Consider the following 17184-nt stretch of genomic DNA (forward strand, 5'->3'; position numbering starts at 1 on the left):
CCCAACTGAGGTTAGGCTTGGCACTTACTGAGTACCGCTGTGGTGTACTCATGCCCCTTCTGCGCATATTTTTCATGTGCAGATCCAGGTACCGCTACTCAGGCCAACCATCCTTGAGGGAGGCAACTGCTCTAGAGATTTCGAGGTATATCTACCTCGTTCGCAGACTGAGGAGTCCCTTTCTATTCTAGTTGTAAACGTTGCCCTTCTGTATTTTATTTCTTGTTAGGTATTCTGGAGTTAGACTGTTAGATATTCCAAAGCTTGTGTTTCCGTGAGTTTCCAGGTGTTGGGATAGTGTACTTGGTTTTGATAATGTTATGGTGTATATGCCGAGCGACATTATAACTATTGTTCCGTTCAGTTATTTTGGGTTTTGATTATTTCTTCCGCAAGTTTCGTTTATGTTCCACATTTTCTAGGCTTACCTAGTCGTAGAGACTAGGTGCCGTCACGACAGTTCACAGAGGGTGAACTGGGGTCATGACAAGTTGGTATGAGAGCTCTAGGTTCATAGGAGTCATGGATGACAAGCGGTTTATTAGAGTCTCACTGATCGGTACGGAGACGTCTGTACTTATCTACGAGAGGCTATGTAACCGTTAGGAAAATTCCACTTCATTTGATTTCCTTGTCGTGCGATATTTTGAAATCCCAATTCTTAACTTGTCTTCTATTCTCTCACAGATGGTGAGGACACGTGCTACCCGAGATGATCAGGCACCCGCACCCCTACTGTAGCCGTCAGAAGCCAGGGCCGCGGTAGAGGTTGAGGACGCGCACGTGGTGCAGCCAGAGCACCTACGCGAGCTGCCGCCGAGGTACCACTAGCGGTTCCAGCCGAAGTCCAAGCACCTGACACACCCACTATTACCACTACTCCAGCCCTTCTAGAGACTTTAGCACAGTTCATGAGCATGTATACCACTCTGGCTTAGGCAAGGTTGATTCCCCTTGCTGCAGCCACATCTCAGGCCGGGGGAGGAGCATAGACTCCCGCTGCCCGAACTCTTGAGCAATGAGTGCATGTTGAGCAGGTCCTTGAGATTATTCTTGTACCTCTTTCAGTGCCAGTTCATCCCGAGGACAAGGCAGTAGCTAAGGCTTGAGAGGTTCAAGAGGTACAAGCCTCCTATATTCAGCGGTCTAGCATCGTAGGATGCTTTAGGATTTCTGAATGAGAGTTACCGCATCCATCGTACCATGGGTATATCAGGATCGAGCAGGGTTTCCTTCACTACTTTCTAGCTTCGATGAGCTGCCTATGAGTGGTGGCGCACCTATGAGTTAGACAGTCCGGATGAGGCTGCTTCACTGACTTGGAATCAGTTTTCAGATCTGTTCCTGAGAGAGTATGTTCCTCAGAGCCTTAGGGACGCATGGCGCGTAGAGTTTGAGCATTTGCACCAGGGTACTATGACTGTCTCAGAGTATGTTGTCCATTACATCAGTTTGGCTAGGCATGCACCAGCCTTGGTTTCTACTGTTCGCGAGAGGGTTCGCCAGTTTATTGAGGGCATTATTCCCAGCATCAGGTCTAGTATGGCTCGTGAGTTGGAGATGGATATTTCTTATCAGCAGGTGGTGTGTATTTCTAGGAGGATTAAGGGTATGCATGCTAGGGAGAGAGAGGAGAGGGATGCCAAAAGGTCTCGAGAGTCGGGCCATTTCTCTGGTGCCCATACCCCAGCAGCAAGTCATCATAGTAGGGGTTATATGAGTCGCCCTATTCATTCAGCTCCTCCAGCCGCTAGTGGTATTCCATCTCCTCCTGGCCTCAAGAGCCTTATTATGCACCTCCGGTTTTTAGCGCGCCTCCTACGTGAGGTGCTTTCAGAGGTCATTCCAGCAGACCTGCCCCGAGCCAGTCACAGCCACCACATCCTCCCAGATCTTGTTTTGAGTGTAGTGACACCCGTCATATGGTTAGTGATTGCCCTAGACTTGGGAGGGGTACACCTCCATAGACTTCTCAGCCACAGCATGCACCGCAGAGTTATCAGGCTATGGTTACAGCTCCAGTTGCTACCCCACCTGCTCAGCTAGCTATATGTGGAGGTTGGGGAGGTAGAGGTCGCCCTAGAGGGGGAGGCCAGGCCATATACTATGCCTTTCTTGCCCGAACCGAGGTTGTTGCCCCCGATTCTATCATCACAGGTATTATACTGGTTTGTCACAGAGATGCATGGGTTCTATTCGATCCAGACTCTACTTATTCTTATGTGTCTTCTTATTTTGCTTCGCATTTGGGTGTATATCGGGATTCTTTGAGTTCCCCTGTTTATGTTTCTACTCATGTGGGAGATTCTCTTGTTGTAGACCGTGTTTATCGGTCGTGTTTGGTTGCTCTTAGTTGTTTTGAGACCAGATCCGATTATTGTTGCTCAACATGGTAGATTTTGACATTATCTTGGGCATGGACTGGTTGTCGCCCCATTATACTATTCTTGATTGTCACGCCAAAACCGTAACACTAGCTATGCCAGGTGTATCGTGTGTTGAGTCGAGGGGTACTTTAGGTCACACTCCCAGTAGAGTTATTTCTTTTCTTAAAGCTTAGAATATGGTTAAGAAGGGGTGTGACGCATATTTAGCCTATGTGAGAGATGTCAGTATTGATACCCTTCTAGTTGATTCAGTCCCAATAGTACGGGATTTTCCCGATGTGTTTCCAGCTGACCTTTCAGGCATGCCGCCTGATAGAGATATTGATTTTGGCATTGATCTGTTACCGGGCACTCAGCCTATTTCTATTCCTCCGTATCGTATGGCTTCTCCTGAGTTGAATGAGTTGAAGGATCAGTTACAGGAATTGCTTGATAAGCCCCAGTGTATCACCTTGGGGTGCTTCTATCTTGTTTGTAAAGAAAAAGGATGGTTCTATGCGTATGTGTATTGATTATCGTCAGTTAAACAAAGTTATAGTTAAGAACCATTATCCTTTGCCTTGTATTGATGATCTGTTTGACCAGTTTCAGGGCGCATGGGTGTTTTCTAATATTGACTTACGCTCAGGTTACCATCAGTTGAAGATTCAGGAGCTAGATATCCCAAAGACTGCTTTCAGGACTCGGTATGGTCATTATGAGTTCCTTGTTATGTCATTTGGGCTAACCAATGCTCCAGCAGCCTTTATGTATTTGATGCACAGTGTGTTCCGATCGTATCTTGACTCGTTCGTCATTGTCTTTATTGAAGATATTCTGGTGTATTCCCGGAATCGGGAAGATCATGAGCAGCACCTGAGGACTGTGCTTCAGACTCTAAGGGAGAAGAAGTTATATGCTAAGTTCTCGAAATGGGAGATTTGGTTGGATTCAGTGGCATTCTTAGGCCACGTGGTATCGAGTGAGGGTATTCAGGTAGATCTGAAGAAGATAGAGGTCATGCAGAGTTGGCCCACACCATCCTCAGCTATCGAGATCCACAGTTTCCTTGGTTTGGTGGTCTACTTCCGTCATTTTATGGAAGGGTTTTCATCGATTGCGGCCCCTATGACCAGGTTGACCCAGAATGGTGCTCCGTTCCAGTGGACGGAGGAGTGTGAGGTGAGCTTTCAAAAGCTCAAGACAGCTTTGATCACAGCCCCAATTTTGATACTTCCTACAGGTTCGGGGTCTTATATGGTCTATTATGATGCCTCGAGGGTTGGACTCAGAGCGGTGTTGATGTAGGATGGTAGGGTGATTGCCTATGTATCCGGACAGTTGAAGATACTTGAGAAGAACTACCATGTTCATGACCTTGAGTTAGCTGCCATTGTTCACGCCCTAAAGATTTGACGCCATTATTTATACGAGGTTCCCTGTGAGATTTATACTGACCATCGGAGATTGCAACACCTATTCAAGCAAAGGGATCTAAATTTGCGCCAGAGGAGGTGGTTAGAGTTGCTAAAAGACTATGATATCACTATTTTGTATCACCCGAGCAAGGCTAATATGGTGGCCGATGCTTTGAGTCGTCGGGCGGAGAATTTGGGGAGTTTGGCTTATTTACCAGTATCGGAGAGGCCTATGGCGATGGACATTTAGGCCTTAGCTAGCCAGTTTGTGAGATTGGATCTTTCGGAGCCCAGTCGGGTTATAGCTTGCATGGTTTCTCGGTCTTCCTTTTTTGTTCATATCAGGGAGCGGCAGTATGATGACCCTCATTTGCTTGTCCTCAAGGACAAGGTTCAGCACGGTGATGCCAGAGATGTGACTATTGGTAATGATGGGGGTATTATAGATGCAGGGTCGGATTTGTGTACCTAATGTTGATGGGCTTTGAGAGTTGATTCTAGAGGGGGCCCATAGCTCGCGGTATTCCATTCATCCGGGTGCCGCGAAAATGTATCAGGATTTGAGGCAGCACTATTAATGGAGGCGGATAAAGAAAGATATAGTTTGATTTGTAGCTCAGTGCCTTAACTGTCAGCAGGTGAACTATGAGCACCAGAGACCAGGTGGGTTGCTTCAGCAGATAGAGATTCCGGAGTGGAAGTGGGAGCGAATCACCATGGACTTTGTAGTTGGGCTCCCACGGACTTTGAGAAAGTTCGAGGCTATTTGGGTGATTGTGGATCGGCTGACCAAGTCCGCTCACTTTATTCCTGTGTGTACTACTTATTCCTCAGAGCGATTGGCGGAGATCTATATCTGGGAGATTGTTTGTCTGCATGGTATTCCGGTTTCCATCATTTCAGATAGAGGTACTCAGTTCATATCACGGTTCTAAGAGCCATTTAGCATGAGTTGGGTACTCGAGTGGAGTTGAGTACAACATTTCACTCTCAGACGGATGGACAGTCCGAGTGCACTATTCAGATTCTTGAGGATATGCTCTGTGCGTGTGTGATTGAGTTTGGAGGGTCTTGGGATCAGTTCTTGCCATTGGCGGAGTTTGCTTACAATAACAGCTATCAGTCCAGCATTTAGATGGCACTGTATGAGGCTTTATATGGTAGGTGGTATAGATCCCCGGTGGGCTGGTTTGAGTCGGGTGAGGCTAGATTATTGCGCACGGACTTGGAGAAGGTTAAGGTGATTCAGGATAGGCTCCATACAGTCCAGTCCAGATAGATGAGTTACGCAGATCGGAAGGTTCGTGATGTTTCCTATATGGTTGGAGAGCGGTTTCTCCTTGGGGTTTCGCCTATGAAGGGTGTTATGGGATTCGGGAAGAAAGGAAAGTTGAGTCCAAGATTTATTGCCTCATTTGAGATATTGAGGCATGTTGGGGAGGTTGCTTATGAGCTTGCCTTACCTCCCAGCTTGGCCGGAGTTCATCCAGTATTCCATGTTTCGATGCTTCGGATGTATCACGGTGATCCATTGCACATGTTGGATTTAAGTTCAGTCCAGTTGGACAAGGATCTATCCTATGTTGAGGAGCCAGTAGCAATATTGGATAGGTAGGTTAGAAAGTTGAGGTCAAAGAACATTGCATCTGTGAAGGTTCAGTGGCGAGGTTAGCCGGTCGAGGAGGCGACCTAGCAGACCAAGCAGGATATACACAGCCGTTACCCTCATCTTTTCAGAACTTCAGGTATGTATTTATGCTAGTTCGAGGACGAACAAATATTTAAGTGTAGGAGGATATGACGACCTGACCGGTCGTCTTAAGAATTAATGCCCCGATCCCCTATTAATTGCTTTCTCTGAGTTTATTTCTGCTATTTTAATTTGACGGGATGTTCGGTTTTGAGTTTCGGGGAGTTTTGGGACACCTAGTCCCTAAATGAGAGCTTAAGTATTGGAAAGTTGAATGTAGTTGGAATAGTGTGAAGATGGTCTCAGAACGGAAATCTGATGGTTCTGTTAGCTCTGTTAGGTGATTCTGGGTGTAGGGGTGTGTTTGGATTGTGTTTTGGAGGTCCGTAGCTAATTTAACCTTGAAATGCCGAAAGTTGAATTTTTGAAGTTTTCAGTCCGATAGTGAGATTTTGATCCGAGGGTCGGAATGGAATTTCGAAAGTTGGAGTAGCTCCATAGTGTTGAATGTGACGTGTGTGCAAAATTTCAGATTATTCGGACGAGATTTGATAGACGTTTTGATCAAAAGTGTATTTCGAGAATTTTGGAGTTCTTAGGCTTAAATCTATGGTTAATTCGAGGTTTCGATGTTGTTTTAGGTGTTTTAAGGATTGGTACAAGTTTTGATAGTGAGTTGTGACTTGTTGGTGCCTTTGTTTGAGGTCCCGGAGGCCTCAAGATGAATTCGAATGGTTGACGGAAAGATTTTGAAGTTAGAGTTGCAGCTTCAGCTGCTGGTTTTGTCATAACCGCACCTGCGGTTTGGGTTCCGCATGTGTGGCACCGCAGAAGCGGCTCAGTGGTCACAGAAGTGGAATTTGGTCACCTCTTCAGGAACCACAGAAGCGGTGGTAATACCGCATAAGCGGTACGGTATCTGCGGATTCGGAAGTCGCAGATGCGAAAGCTGGCCCTTTAATGAAAAGTTGCAGATGCAACCTTGGCTCCGCAGAAGCGGGACTGCAGATGCTGTCCCAGTGCTGCAAATGCGGAAATCGCTGGGCGGAACATATAAATTCTTGCCTTCGCAAAATTTAGCCATTTTTCATCTTTTCAAAACGGGAAGAAGCTTGGGAAGCACTTTTTAAGAGGGATTTTCAGAGGAGTTCATCGGGGTAAGGTCTTTGGTCCCTAAACTCGTTATTGGAGTGATGTTTATCAATTTAAGCATGAAAAATTAAGAAAAATCAGTGGTAATTGGGGGATTAGGGCTTGTCTAATTAGAGACCTTTGAGTGATGATTTGAGGGACAAATTGAGGTCCGATTTTGGTACTTTTGATATGACTGAACTTTTGAGAGTGCGAGGTTTCTGGAAATATAAATTTTACTCAATTCCGAGACGTGGGTCCGAGTGACGTTTTGGTCATTTTACATAATTTCGCGTAGTAGCTTAGAATTTAATTGTAGAATCAGTTACTTGAAGTGTTATTTACATTATGCAATTGAATTGAATAGATTTCAGCCATTTGGAGTCGAGTAATCGTGGCAAGAGTGTGGTTTTGGGTTGATTTTGAGCCGGTTTGAGGTAAGTGGCTTATCTTACCTTGTGTGGGGGACCTTCCCCTTGGGATGTATATTTGGTAACTGAAATGCCTTGTACGTGAGGTGACGAGTGCTTACTTGTGCTAATTGTTGGAAATCCAGTTTTCTTTAAGTAATTACTAGTGTGTTTCTTTTTCTATTTCTATTACTTGCACTATTAAGCCTGTTGTTAGCTTAGGAAAGCATGTTTAAGTGAGCTAATTGCTTATTTGCTCGACCTGCCTTACCTGAACTCTGTGCAGCTTGCTAGGCTATAATCATTTGTTGCCTTAATATGAAACTTTGCCATTTCTGTATATTTTTTTGTTGTTGCTGTGTATTTATTTTGGGACTATAGATGTGGGATTCCGGTAGCTCCCCCTTGTCTGTTTATTTTGGGACTACGGATGTGGGATTCCGGTAGATCCCCCTGCACAGTTATATGGAACTACGGGAATGCACCCGGTAGATTCCCGTAGTACTGGGTATTTACATTTGGGACTACGGAACGAGATTCCGGTAGATCCCCGCGCACTATGAGTTGGACTATGGGATGGGATCCCGAGAGATCATTGGTTATGTACATATGGGACTACAAGACGGTATCCTGGGAGATCCCCAGTTGTTATTATTGGTACTGAGCTGTATTTCTTTTCCGTGCTTACCTCATTTTTTTATAGTTGTTTTTGTCCTGTACATCTTGTGTTATTTTACTGCTGTACTTATTTATACTATTGATTTTATATTTTATTTAACCTCAATAGGGCCCTGACCTTCCTCGTCACTACCCAACCGAGGTTAATCTTGGCACTTACTAAGTACCGCTGTGGTGTACTCATTCCCCTTCTGCACATGTTTTTCATGTGCAGATCCAGGTACCGCTACTCAAGCCTACCATCCTTGAGGGAGGCGACTGCTCTAGAGACTTCGAGGAACATCTACCACGTCCGCAGACCGAGGAGTCCCTTTCTATTTTAGCTGTTAAACATTGCCCTTCTGTATTTTCTTTCTTGTTAGATATTCTGGAGTTAGACTGTTAGATATTCCAAAGGCTTGTGTTTCCGTGAATTTTTGGATTTTGGGATAGTGTACTTGGTTTTGAGAATGTTGTGTTGTATATGCTGAGCGACATTATAACTATTGTTATATTCATTTATTTTGGGTTTTGGTTATTTCTTCCGCAAGTTTCGTTTATGTTCCACATTTGTTAGACTTACCTAGTCGTAGAGACTAAGTATCGTCACGACAGTTCACGGAGGGCGAACTGAGGCCGTGACAGAAGTATCTTATTTAACTTGCCTACTAAGTAAACCTGTTTAATCTGAACAACTTTAAGTAGAAGAAATGTAGTTTCAGAGTTGTAGAATTTGAAAACGCCCCACAGGCTTGCCTAAATGCTGAATAGTGATGTCCTAAGAGCATGATAACTACGTTTGATATAGTAAAATAGTGGGTAGATTTGAAAACGAACCCTTGAATTCCTATACGCATGCTTTCTAATAGTAAATTAGGGCAGTACTTGAAAGAATTCATTTAAGGAAAACAAACCACTGATTAGGCTAGTTTTGAAGTAAACTAACATGAATTAGACCGACTTATTTAAACTAAACTGATTTTGGGTCTATAGGCAGAATTTCTGACGTTGTTCCCAATAAACATGATATCTAGTTGTTAAGAGCTGATGTTAGAAACTTCCATGATATTTAATGAAAACAAATGTAATTACCCGTTATAACAGAAAGTTGAACTTGATCACATGCTTAAGTATGGTATCTACTTGATTGTAAAGCCTATAGACATGATTTCTATTATTTGGGGTCATTTAACCCTATAGGCATGATTTCTAGCATGGTGAGGCAAGCATAACAATTATATTAAATGATTCTATAGGCATGGATTCTAATATGGTAGGGCAGACATAACAAATATATATAAAATCCTATAGGCATGGTTTCTACCCATATTACCCCACAAATATATAACTACCCACCCTTTTTCACTAATCACCCCAATATTCATTTACAAATTAGATGAATGAATTACATAAATAAAGAAAAAAAAAGAAGTTACACTATAGGGAGCCTGAAGCAGGCCCAAGTGATTTCCCATACCTCCAATAGCCTCAAATGCCAATTTCATAGACAATGTCATTGTCTAGGTGCGTCAGAGTTCCCTAAGGATCTCAAGGATCTGGGTAGTGCGCACACCTAGACTTTGTAACCAAATTGAGTAACTGCAGTGTCGAAGGGCCAGCCTTAGTGTGCCAGAGTTCAGATGGATCTCAGACGGATCCCAAGGCAGTACACACACTGGAGGGGGAACAACCTAGAGACTTAGGAGTAAAGTGAGAGTGCTTGACATAGTTTGAAAAGTTTTCAGTAGGAAAACAGTAAAAAAATGACACAGTTGAAATAATTTTGTAAACAAGAAAGTTGTTTGGTAAACAGCTTTTGAAAATAGTGGTATAATTAGACAACAACAAGTCAGTCAAACAAGTTCAGCAATACTCAAATAACAGTCTTTCACATAGGGGAATGGGAATTGGGGACACATAGAGCACATAGTATCAGGAGCATAGTAGTTCTTGTGGGGTTTTAGGGATTAGGGGATATTTATTGGTACCAATATAGTAGGAGTTTTAGAAACAATCATAGAATCAACAATTTAAAGTGATAGATTAACTTGCATATCAAAACTGGATAACAAGTAGACAAGCATTCAAGGATAGAGTCATGTTGAGTCAGACTACTAGGGGAGGGGGTAGAACATGTTCTGAAAGGCCCTAAGAGGGTTAGACTACCATACTAGATGAAGCATTAATGTAAACATGTCAATTGTGTGTTGAACAATAACACCATAGATAAAAACAAATTAGAAACATGATAAACTGAAGCAGTAAAAGAAACATATTAGTTTTGGGACTTGAATTGAAATCAGAACATATCAGTAGAGAGATAGTAAACATAAAGTGAGGAATAGGAAAATACAATAGTTATCCTTGGCTTGCAGCCGACTAACTCAAGATAATAGCAAGTAACCAAAGAGAGAGAAAGGAGAACTGTTTTGAGTGTGAGAGAGAGTTTTTGGACCAATGTGTTCATGTGTTGTGTTAGTGAAAGAATAGGGTATTTATAGTTTGAAAATACACAAAAAATAAGGCAAGAATCAAAGTTTCAGCAATAATTATAGAACCAAGTACTAATTAGAATCAAATCAATGCAAGTACTTCCTTAATTAAGGAGTAACTAACCAACAGTAATGGGCAGAAAATGTTTAAGGAAAGAAATCAAGTAAGGCATTGAGTAAAAAACAGACAACTATGGGTAAATACACAAAGGTTCAATTAGGGAAACAGTTAGTGAAGAATCAACAAATAACATGGTTAACCCAAATAGGATAAGAAAAGTAAATAAGGTTGCAGAATATGGACATAATTGAGAATCAGCATATAGCAAATCAGTGAATCAAGGACTTGAAATAACACTGATTTAAGGAGAATAACATAGGTTCCCATGAATAAGTAAATAAGACAAGTTTAAACAAGAAGAATCGAAGGTCTAAAGGAAAGTTTTCAAATCAAGCCATGAAACATGGAACTCAGAATCAATCAGAGAGAGAGTCATGAGTCAATGTTTTAGCATATAAATAGAGTACGATAAGAATAACCAGAGGTCGGCACATAGCTCTAGCAAACATGAAGGTTAAACAGCAATGATAGAAAGAAGCAAGTTTTGAACAGTTAAGATGACCACAAGCACATAGAGTTGATGTAAGTTAGGCTAAGAAACTCATTAGAAACATATTCGAGACAAGATAATCATAGAAACTTAAACGAGAACCGGTCAGTCATGCTGATAGACAGAACCAAACGAAGAAACCTAGAAAATTAGGGCTTTCAACATAGACGAGTTGAAGATGTAGTAAAATCATAGAATCAGTTAAAATAATGCAACAAATAGAAGTTTTACACAAAGAATCAGTTAAACAAGGTTTTAAAAAAGAAGTTCTAAAAACCCTAGTTTTAGAAGGAGGTGAAAAACACTTAAAATCAACGATTCTTGTAAAGAATCTCAAGGACAGTTGTAAAATATTAAAGAAACAAACTCAAATCGTCCTAGATCTATACAGATCTAGGAGGCGTAGAAAAGAAATTAGGTTTTCGAAAGAAACCCTTATAGGGATGAAGAGACTGCTTAGAAAACCTAAGGATCATTGCAAATACAACATGATTTTGCTTGAAATCACACTGGAGTAGCCAAGAATAGATAGGCGACGAACCCTAGATGCAAGTCGGTATGGCTCTAGGACCTTGAAGACCTTAGAGAAGGCAAGCATGACATGAGAGAAGCCACTGGAGGTGTAAGAGACGAAGAGAGGTCACCGGAGATGACCGAGATGAGAGATGGGCGATTGAAGGGCTAGGGTTAGGTAGAGAGTGTACTAAGAGTAGAGAGGATTTTAGGCGGTGGTATGTGGAAAATGATTAGGGTTAGGGGTTGTTCAGAGTTAAAAGGGGAAGGAATGAACGAGGGTCGTTGATCTTTTAGATCAACGGCCAGGATCTGATGGGTTTTGGGTTGGGTAATTGCATTTAGGGCCTGGGTTGGGTAATTTGGCCTAAAATTGGGCTAGGCATTGGGTTTAATTGAGGCTATAATTGAAATCCAATTTGGCTAAGTTTTAAATAACCAATCTAACCCTATATAATTTATAATAAATAATAAATAATTTCTAAAAAATTAATTTTATGTACTAAAATGATTTAAAATAAGTATTTAATATTTTAAAAATATAGAAGATCAGTGTTATGCATATAAATGTAATTATACCTTAATAGGGTTAATATTGCAATTATATGCAAATTAGTTTTAAAAATATAAGTACAATTAGGGAAATGTACAAAAATATTTAAGCAATATTTTGGCATAAATATAGGATTTAGATGATTAAATTATCATAACAATAATTTGAAGGATAATTATTGGAATTTTTATAAGTAAAAAGGAAGAAATAAATCAATTTAAATCCTTTAAAATTACAGAAAAATTATAAAAACTTTGTGCATGCTTATATATGCATATATATGCTATTTTGAAAGTATTTATGCATATAAAAATATATAGGAAAAAATTGGGTATCAACAGCTCCCCCTCTTTACCCGAGAAGGATGAAAGAGTTTTCGGATAAAGAAATGATGGCCAATTTTGACCGGGGCCGAACTCCGGTCTTCGAGTTGCCTACATATCCCTAGTTTTACAGGAATCATGCCATGTGTAGTTCTAGCTTCATCTGCGGAATATGCCGATGAAATTATTGCAAGAACGGACATGCGATGCCGAAACGGCTATGGTGAGCGGTTAAAGCTCGGGACAGTTGGAGGGAACTGGAGCGAGATCGCTCCTACTAGGATAGTGGTTGCTTATTGGTTACCTAAGCGGACCTTTGATTTCCTTGGACCACGTAAGAATTCGTCGTCCGATTGAATCTGCTTCAGAAAAAAGATGCTACAAACATGTATTTGTGAAAATTTAAACATGATGCAGATTCCCTTCGGACCGTAAAGGTTGTCTTTAGATGGTTAAAGATGATGTCCTTGGACCATGATGTCTTGGGCCATGAATTATTTAGTGAGGGATTCGTAGGCCATTAAATTATGTTCTTGTGCCATGAAAATGGTGCCTTCAAACCATGACGCCTTTGAATAATGATATGCAAATTTGAGGGATCGTTAGGCCATGACATGGTGTCTTCCGGCTATGACTTTTAGACTATGACACCTTTGGATAGGTTGGCAATATTTCAGCCCTTGATATGCAATATTCATGATGTTATCAAGATAGGGCTTAGTCTTGTGAAATGGAGGGCAAAGCTTAGCCCGATTGAAAAGCAAATAAAGAGTACCAGAAGTAGAGCAATATTCGTGCAAAGAGGGACATTGCTCACTCCCATGCAGATGGGGAGGCAAGGATTAACCTCATGCAAGTATGGAGGCAAGGATTAGCCTCATGCAAATATGGAGGCAAGGATTAGCCTCATGCAAGTATGAAGGCAAGGATTAACGTCATGCAAATAGGGAGGCAGGGATTAGCCTCATGCAGGTATAGAGGCAGGGATTAGCCTCATGCAAATAGGGAGGCAAGGATTAGCCTCATGCAAGTATGGAGGTGGGGATTAGCCTCATGTCAATGTGGAAGGTATGGATTAGCCTCATGCAAATATGGAGGCAAGGATTAGCCTCATGCAAGTATGAAGGCAAGGATTAGCCTCATGCAAATAGGGAGGCAGGGATTAGCCTAATACAGGTATAGAGGCATGGATTAGCCTCATGCAAATAGGGAGGCAAGGATTAGCCTTATGTAAGCATGGAGGCAGGGATTAGCCTCATGTAAATGTGGAAGGTAGGGATTAGACTCATGCAAATATGGAGGCAAGGATTAGCCTCATGCAGGTATGGAGGCAAGGATTAGCCTCATGCAAATGTGGAAGGTATGGATTAGCCTCATGCAAATATGGAGGCAAGGATTAGCCTCAAGCAGGTATGGAGGCAAGGATTAGCCTCATGCAAATTAGGAAGCAAGGATTAGCCTCATGCAAGCATGGAGGCAGGGATTAGCCTCATGCAAATGTGGAGGCAGGGATTAGCCTCATACAAATATGGAGGCAGGGATTAGCCTCATACAGGTATGGAGGCAAGGATTAGCCTCATGCAGGTATGGAGGCAAAGATTAGCCTCATGTAAATAGGGAGGCAAGGATTAGCCTTATGCAAGTATGGAGGCAAGGATTATCCTCATACAAATGTGGAGGCAGGGATTAGCCTCATGCAAATGTGGAGGCAGGGATTAGCCTCATGCAAATATGGGGGACATGGATTAGTCCCATGCAAAGAGCAAGTAGCAAATAAGAGTAGTGTATGTCGTAGCTGGAGATATATTCACTGTCTGATGGCCTGATTGATAGTTATCTTGCTACGTACATATATTTGCAGATGTTATTGTTACGTCAGATGTGCCTGTGTTAAAAAAAATTGTAAGTTTTGTGAGGGGAGGTTGGTTCGTGCTTCTAGCCTTGCCTTGTTCCACTTTGGATGCCTCTTCGAGTTACCCTAGGTAACACCTGACTGTTATGGAAATAGAGTGTTTCAAAAAATATGTAATTATTGATAAAAATAGAGTTATTTTAGAAATATATTGATACATTTAGATGAACTAGTGATTGTAACAGATCTCAAAGGCATTGCAGCTCTGTTATGTCGGAATTTTGAGGGTCCTCAAAATTATGCCCCAATTTGGTAGATGATCTTTGACCGTTTGCGGATAATAGGCTTTGCTGAACCTTCTTTGGAATTTTGAGAATCCTTCTCAAAATTCTGCCCCAGTTTCTGACTTTCTAGCATGCGATGGCATTTTCTGGACTTGCTCCGGAATTTTGAGGGTCCTCTTTAAAATTCTGCCCCAGTTTCTGAACTTTGGGGGAAATGAAAATTTTATTATGATATGACCGAACTCATAAGGTTGCCTATGTATCCCCTCTTAAATGAGAATCAGGTCAAGCATAGTTCAATTACATTAGAAGAGAAATGTAAAACAATCTAGGCATAGTATCTGTTGACTGCATCTGAATTGATTGGCTTTGGCCTGATTTCTCCGTCCATTTCTGCAAGTATGAGTGCTCCTCCTATTAGTACCCTCTGAACCATGTACGGACCTTGCCAGTTAAGAGAGAATTTTCCTTTGGCTTCATCTTGATGCGGGAAGATTTTCTTCAATACCAGCTGCGCTGGTGTGAACTGTCTTGGTTTGACTCTTTTGTTGAAAGATCTAGACATTATGTTTTGGTAAACTTGGCCGTGACATACTGAGTTCATCCTCTTTCCATCGATAAGGGCCAATTGTTCATAGTGACTCTTTATCCACTCTACATCGCTGAGTTCAGCTTCCTATATGATTCTTAAAGAAGGAATCTCCACCTCGGCTGGGATGACAACCTCGGTGTCATAAACCAACATGTAGGGAGTCGCCCCGATTGATGTGCGAACCGTAGTGTGGTATCCCAATAAAGCAAAAGGTAACTTCTCATGCCATTGTTTGTGGTTCTCCACCATTTTCCTTAGTATCTTTTTAATGTTTTTTTTGGCGGCTTCTACGACTCCGTTCATCTAAGGTCTATAAGTTGTGGAATTCTTGTGCTTGATTTTGAAAGTTTCACACATAGCTTTCATCAGATCACTATTGATATTAGTGGCATTATCAGTAATAATGGATTCGAGAACTTCAAATCGGCAAACAATATGATCCTTGGCAAAATCTGTGATGACTTTCTTAGTTAGAGCTTTGTAAGATGCAGCCTCTACCCATTTTGTGAAGTAATCAATGGCTACCAGAATGAACCTGCGTCCGTTTGAATTAGTGAGCTCAATTGGACCATTAACATCCATTCCCCAAGCAGCAAATGACCAAGGTGAGCTTGTTGCATTGAGCTCGTTTGGAGGAACTTTTATCATATTGGCATGCACTTGACTTTGAAAGTATTTGCAGACATACTTGATGCAATCTGTCTCTATGGTCATCCAAAAGTAACCGGCCCTGAATATCTTCTTAGCCAAGACGAAACCATTCATGTGAGGGCCACATGTCCCGACATGCACATCTTCAAGTAGCTCAGAAACTTCCTTTGCTTCGACAAACCTTAGGAAACCCAAATAAGGAGTTCTCTTGTACAAGTTTCCTCCGGTGTGGAAGAAGTGATTTGACAATCTCCGGAGTGTGCATTTCTGAGTATGATTTGCATGCTCTGGGTGTTATCCTTTTGATTAGTACTTTTTAATGTCATGGAACCAAGGCTTTCCATCTGCTTCTTCCTCGACATGAGCACAATATGCCAGCTGATTATGGATCCTCACTAGAATGGGATGAATGTAATTCTTATCTGGATGTTGTATCATAGATGGCAAGGTAGCCAATGCGTCAGCAAACTCATTTTGAATTCTGGGTACATGCCGAAATTCTATCTTCGTAAACCTCTTTCTCAATTCCCGCACATGGTGCATATATGGCAATATCTTTGAATTCTTGGTGGCCCACTCTCCTTGCACCTAGTGCATCAAAAGATCTGAATCACCGATCACCAACAACTCCTGAATGTTCATGTTGACTGCCATGTTGAGTCCTAGTATGCAGGCTTCATACTCTGCCATGATGTTGGTACAGGAAAATCTGAGTTTAGCAGATACCGGATAATGTTGACCCATTTCTGATACCAAAACTGCTCCAATGCCTACTCCTTTGAAATTTGCAGCTCCATCAAAGAACATCCTCCAACCATCATATACTTCAATAATGTCTTCCCCTACGAATGACACTTCTTCATCAGGAAAATATGTTTTCAGAGTCTCGTATGCTCCTCCCACCGGATTTTTATCAAGGTGATCTGCCAATGCTTGCCCTTTGACCGCCCTTTGAGTTACGTAGATGATATTAAACTTACTTAGTAGTATCTGCCACTTAGCCAACTTCCCAGTCGACATGGGTTTCTGGAATATATACTTTAGAGGGTCCATCCTGGATATGAGATATGTAGTGTAGGCGCAGAAGTAGTGCCTCAATTTCTAAGCTATCCAGGTCAAAGCACAGCAAGTGCGTTCAAGCAGAGAATACCATGCTTCATAAGGTGTGAACTTCTTACTCAAGTAATATATGGCTTGCTCTTTCCTTCCCGTCTCATCATGTTGTCCCAAAACACATCCGAAGGCTCCATCCAACACAGATAGATAAAGTAGCAAAACTCATCCTAGTTCTGGCGGGACCAGAACCGGTGGTATGGACATGTACTCCCTAATCTTATCAAAAGCTTTTTGACAATCCTCTGTCCATCTTGTTTCGGCATCCTTCCTCAGCATCTTGAAGGTGGGTTCACATATGACTGTGGATTGTGCTATGAAGCGACTAATATAGTTGAGACATCCTAGGAAGCTCATCACATCCTTTTTTCTTTTAGGTGGTGGTAACGACTGAATAGCTTTGACTTTAGATGGATCCAACTCGATCCTTCGACGACTGATGATGAATCCCAGTAACTTTCCTGCGGGAACCCCGAACGCACACTTTGCGGGGTTCAATTTCAAATTGTACCTCCTTAGCCTATCAAA

At 41.9% G+C, this 17184-nt stretch overlaps 2 protein-coding genes across 2 annotated transcripts; one reads left to right on the forward strand and one right to left on the reverse strand.

Annotated features, from left to right (window-relative positions):
• Positions 1-5063: 5063 nt before the first annotated feature.
• Positions 5064-5818, forward strand: LOC138882998 (uncharacterized). The gene is made up of 2 exons (XM_070163651.1): positions 5064-5395; positions 5755-5818. Exons 1-2 carry the CDS (start codon positions 5064-5066, stop codon positions 5816-5818), a joined length of 396 nt encoding a protein of 131 aa, XP_070019752.1.
• Positions 5819-12457: 6639 nt separating this feature from the next.
• Positions 12458-16563, reverse strand: LOC138882999 (uncharacterized). Its single transcript, XM_070163652.1, has 4 exons — positions 16270-16563; positions 15857-16131; positions 15248-15724; positions 12458-12542 (listed from the first exon to the last, which is right to left on the reverse strand). Exons 1-4 carry the CDS (start codon positions 16561-16563, stop codon positions 12458-12460), a joined length of 1131 nt encoding a protein of 376 aa, XP_070019753.1.
• Between the last annotated feature and the right edge of the window lie 621 nt (positions 16564-17184).

This window comes from Nicotiana sylvestris, chromosome 12, assembly GCF_000393655.2.
Source record: "Nicotiana sylvestris chromosome 12, ASM39365v2, whole genome shotgun sequence".
NCBI classification, from domain to species: Eukaryota; Viridiplantae; Streptophyta; class Magnoliopsida; order Solanales; family Solanaceae; genus Nicotiana; species Nicotiana sylvestris.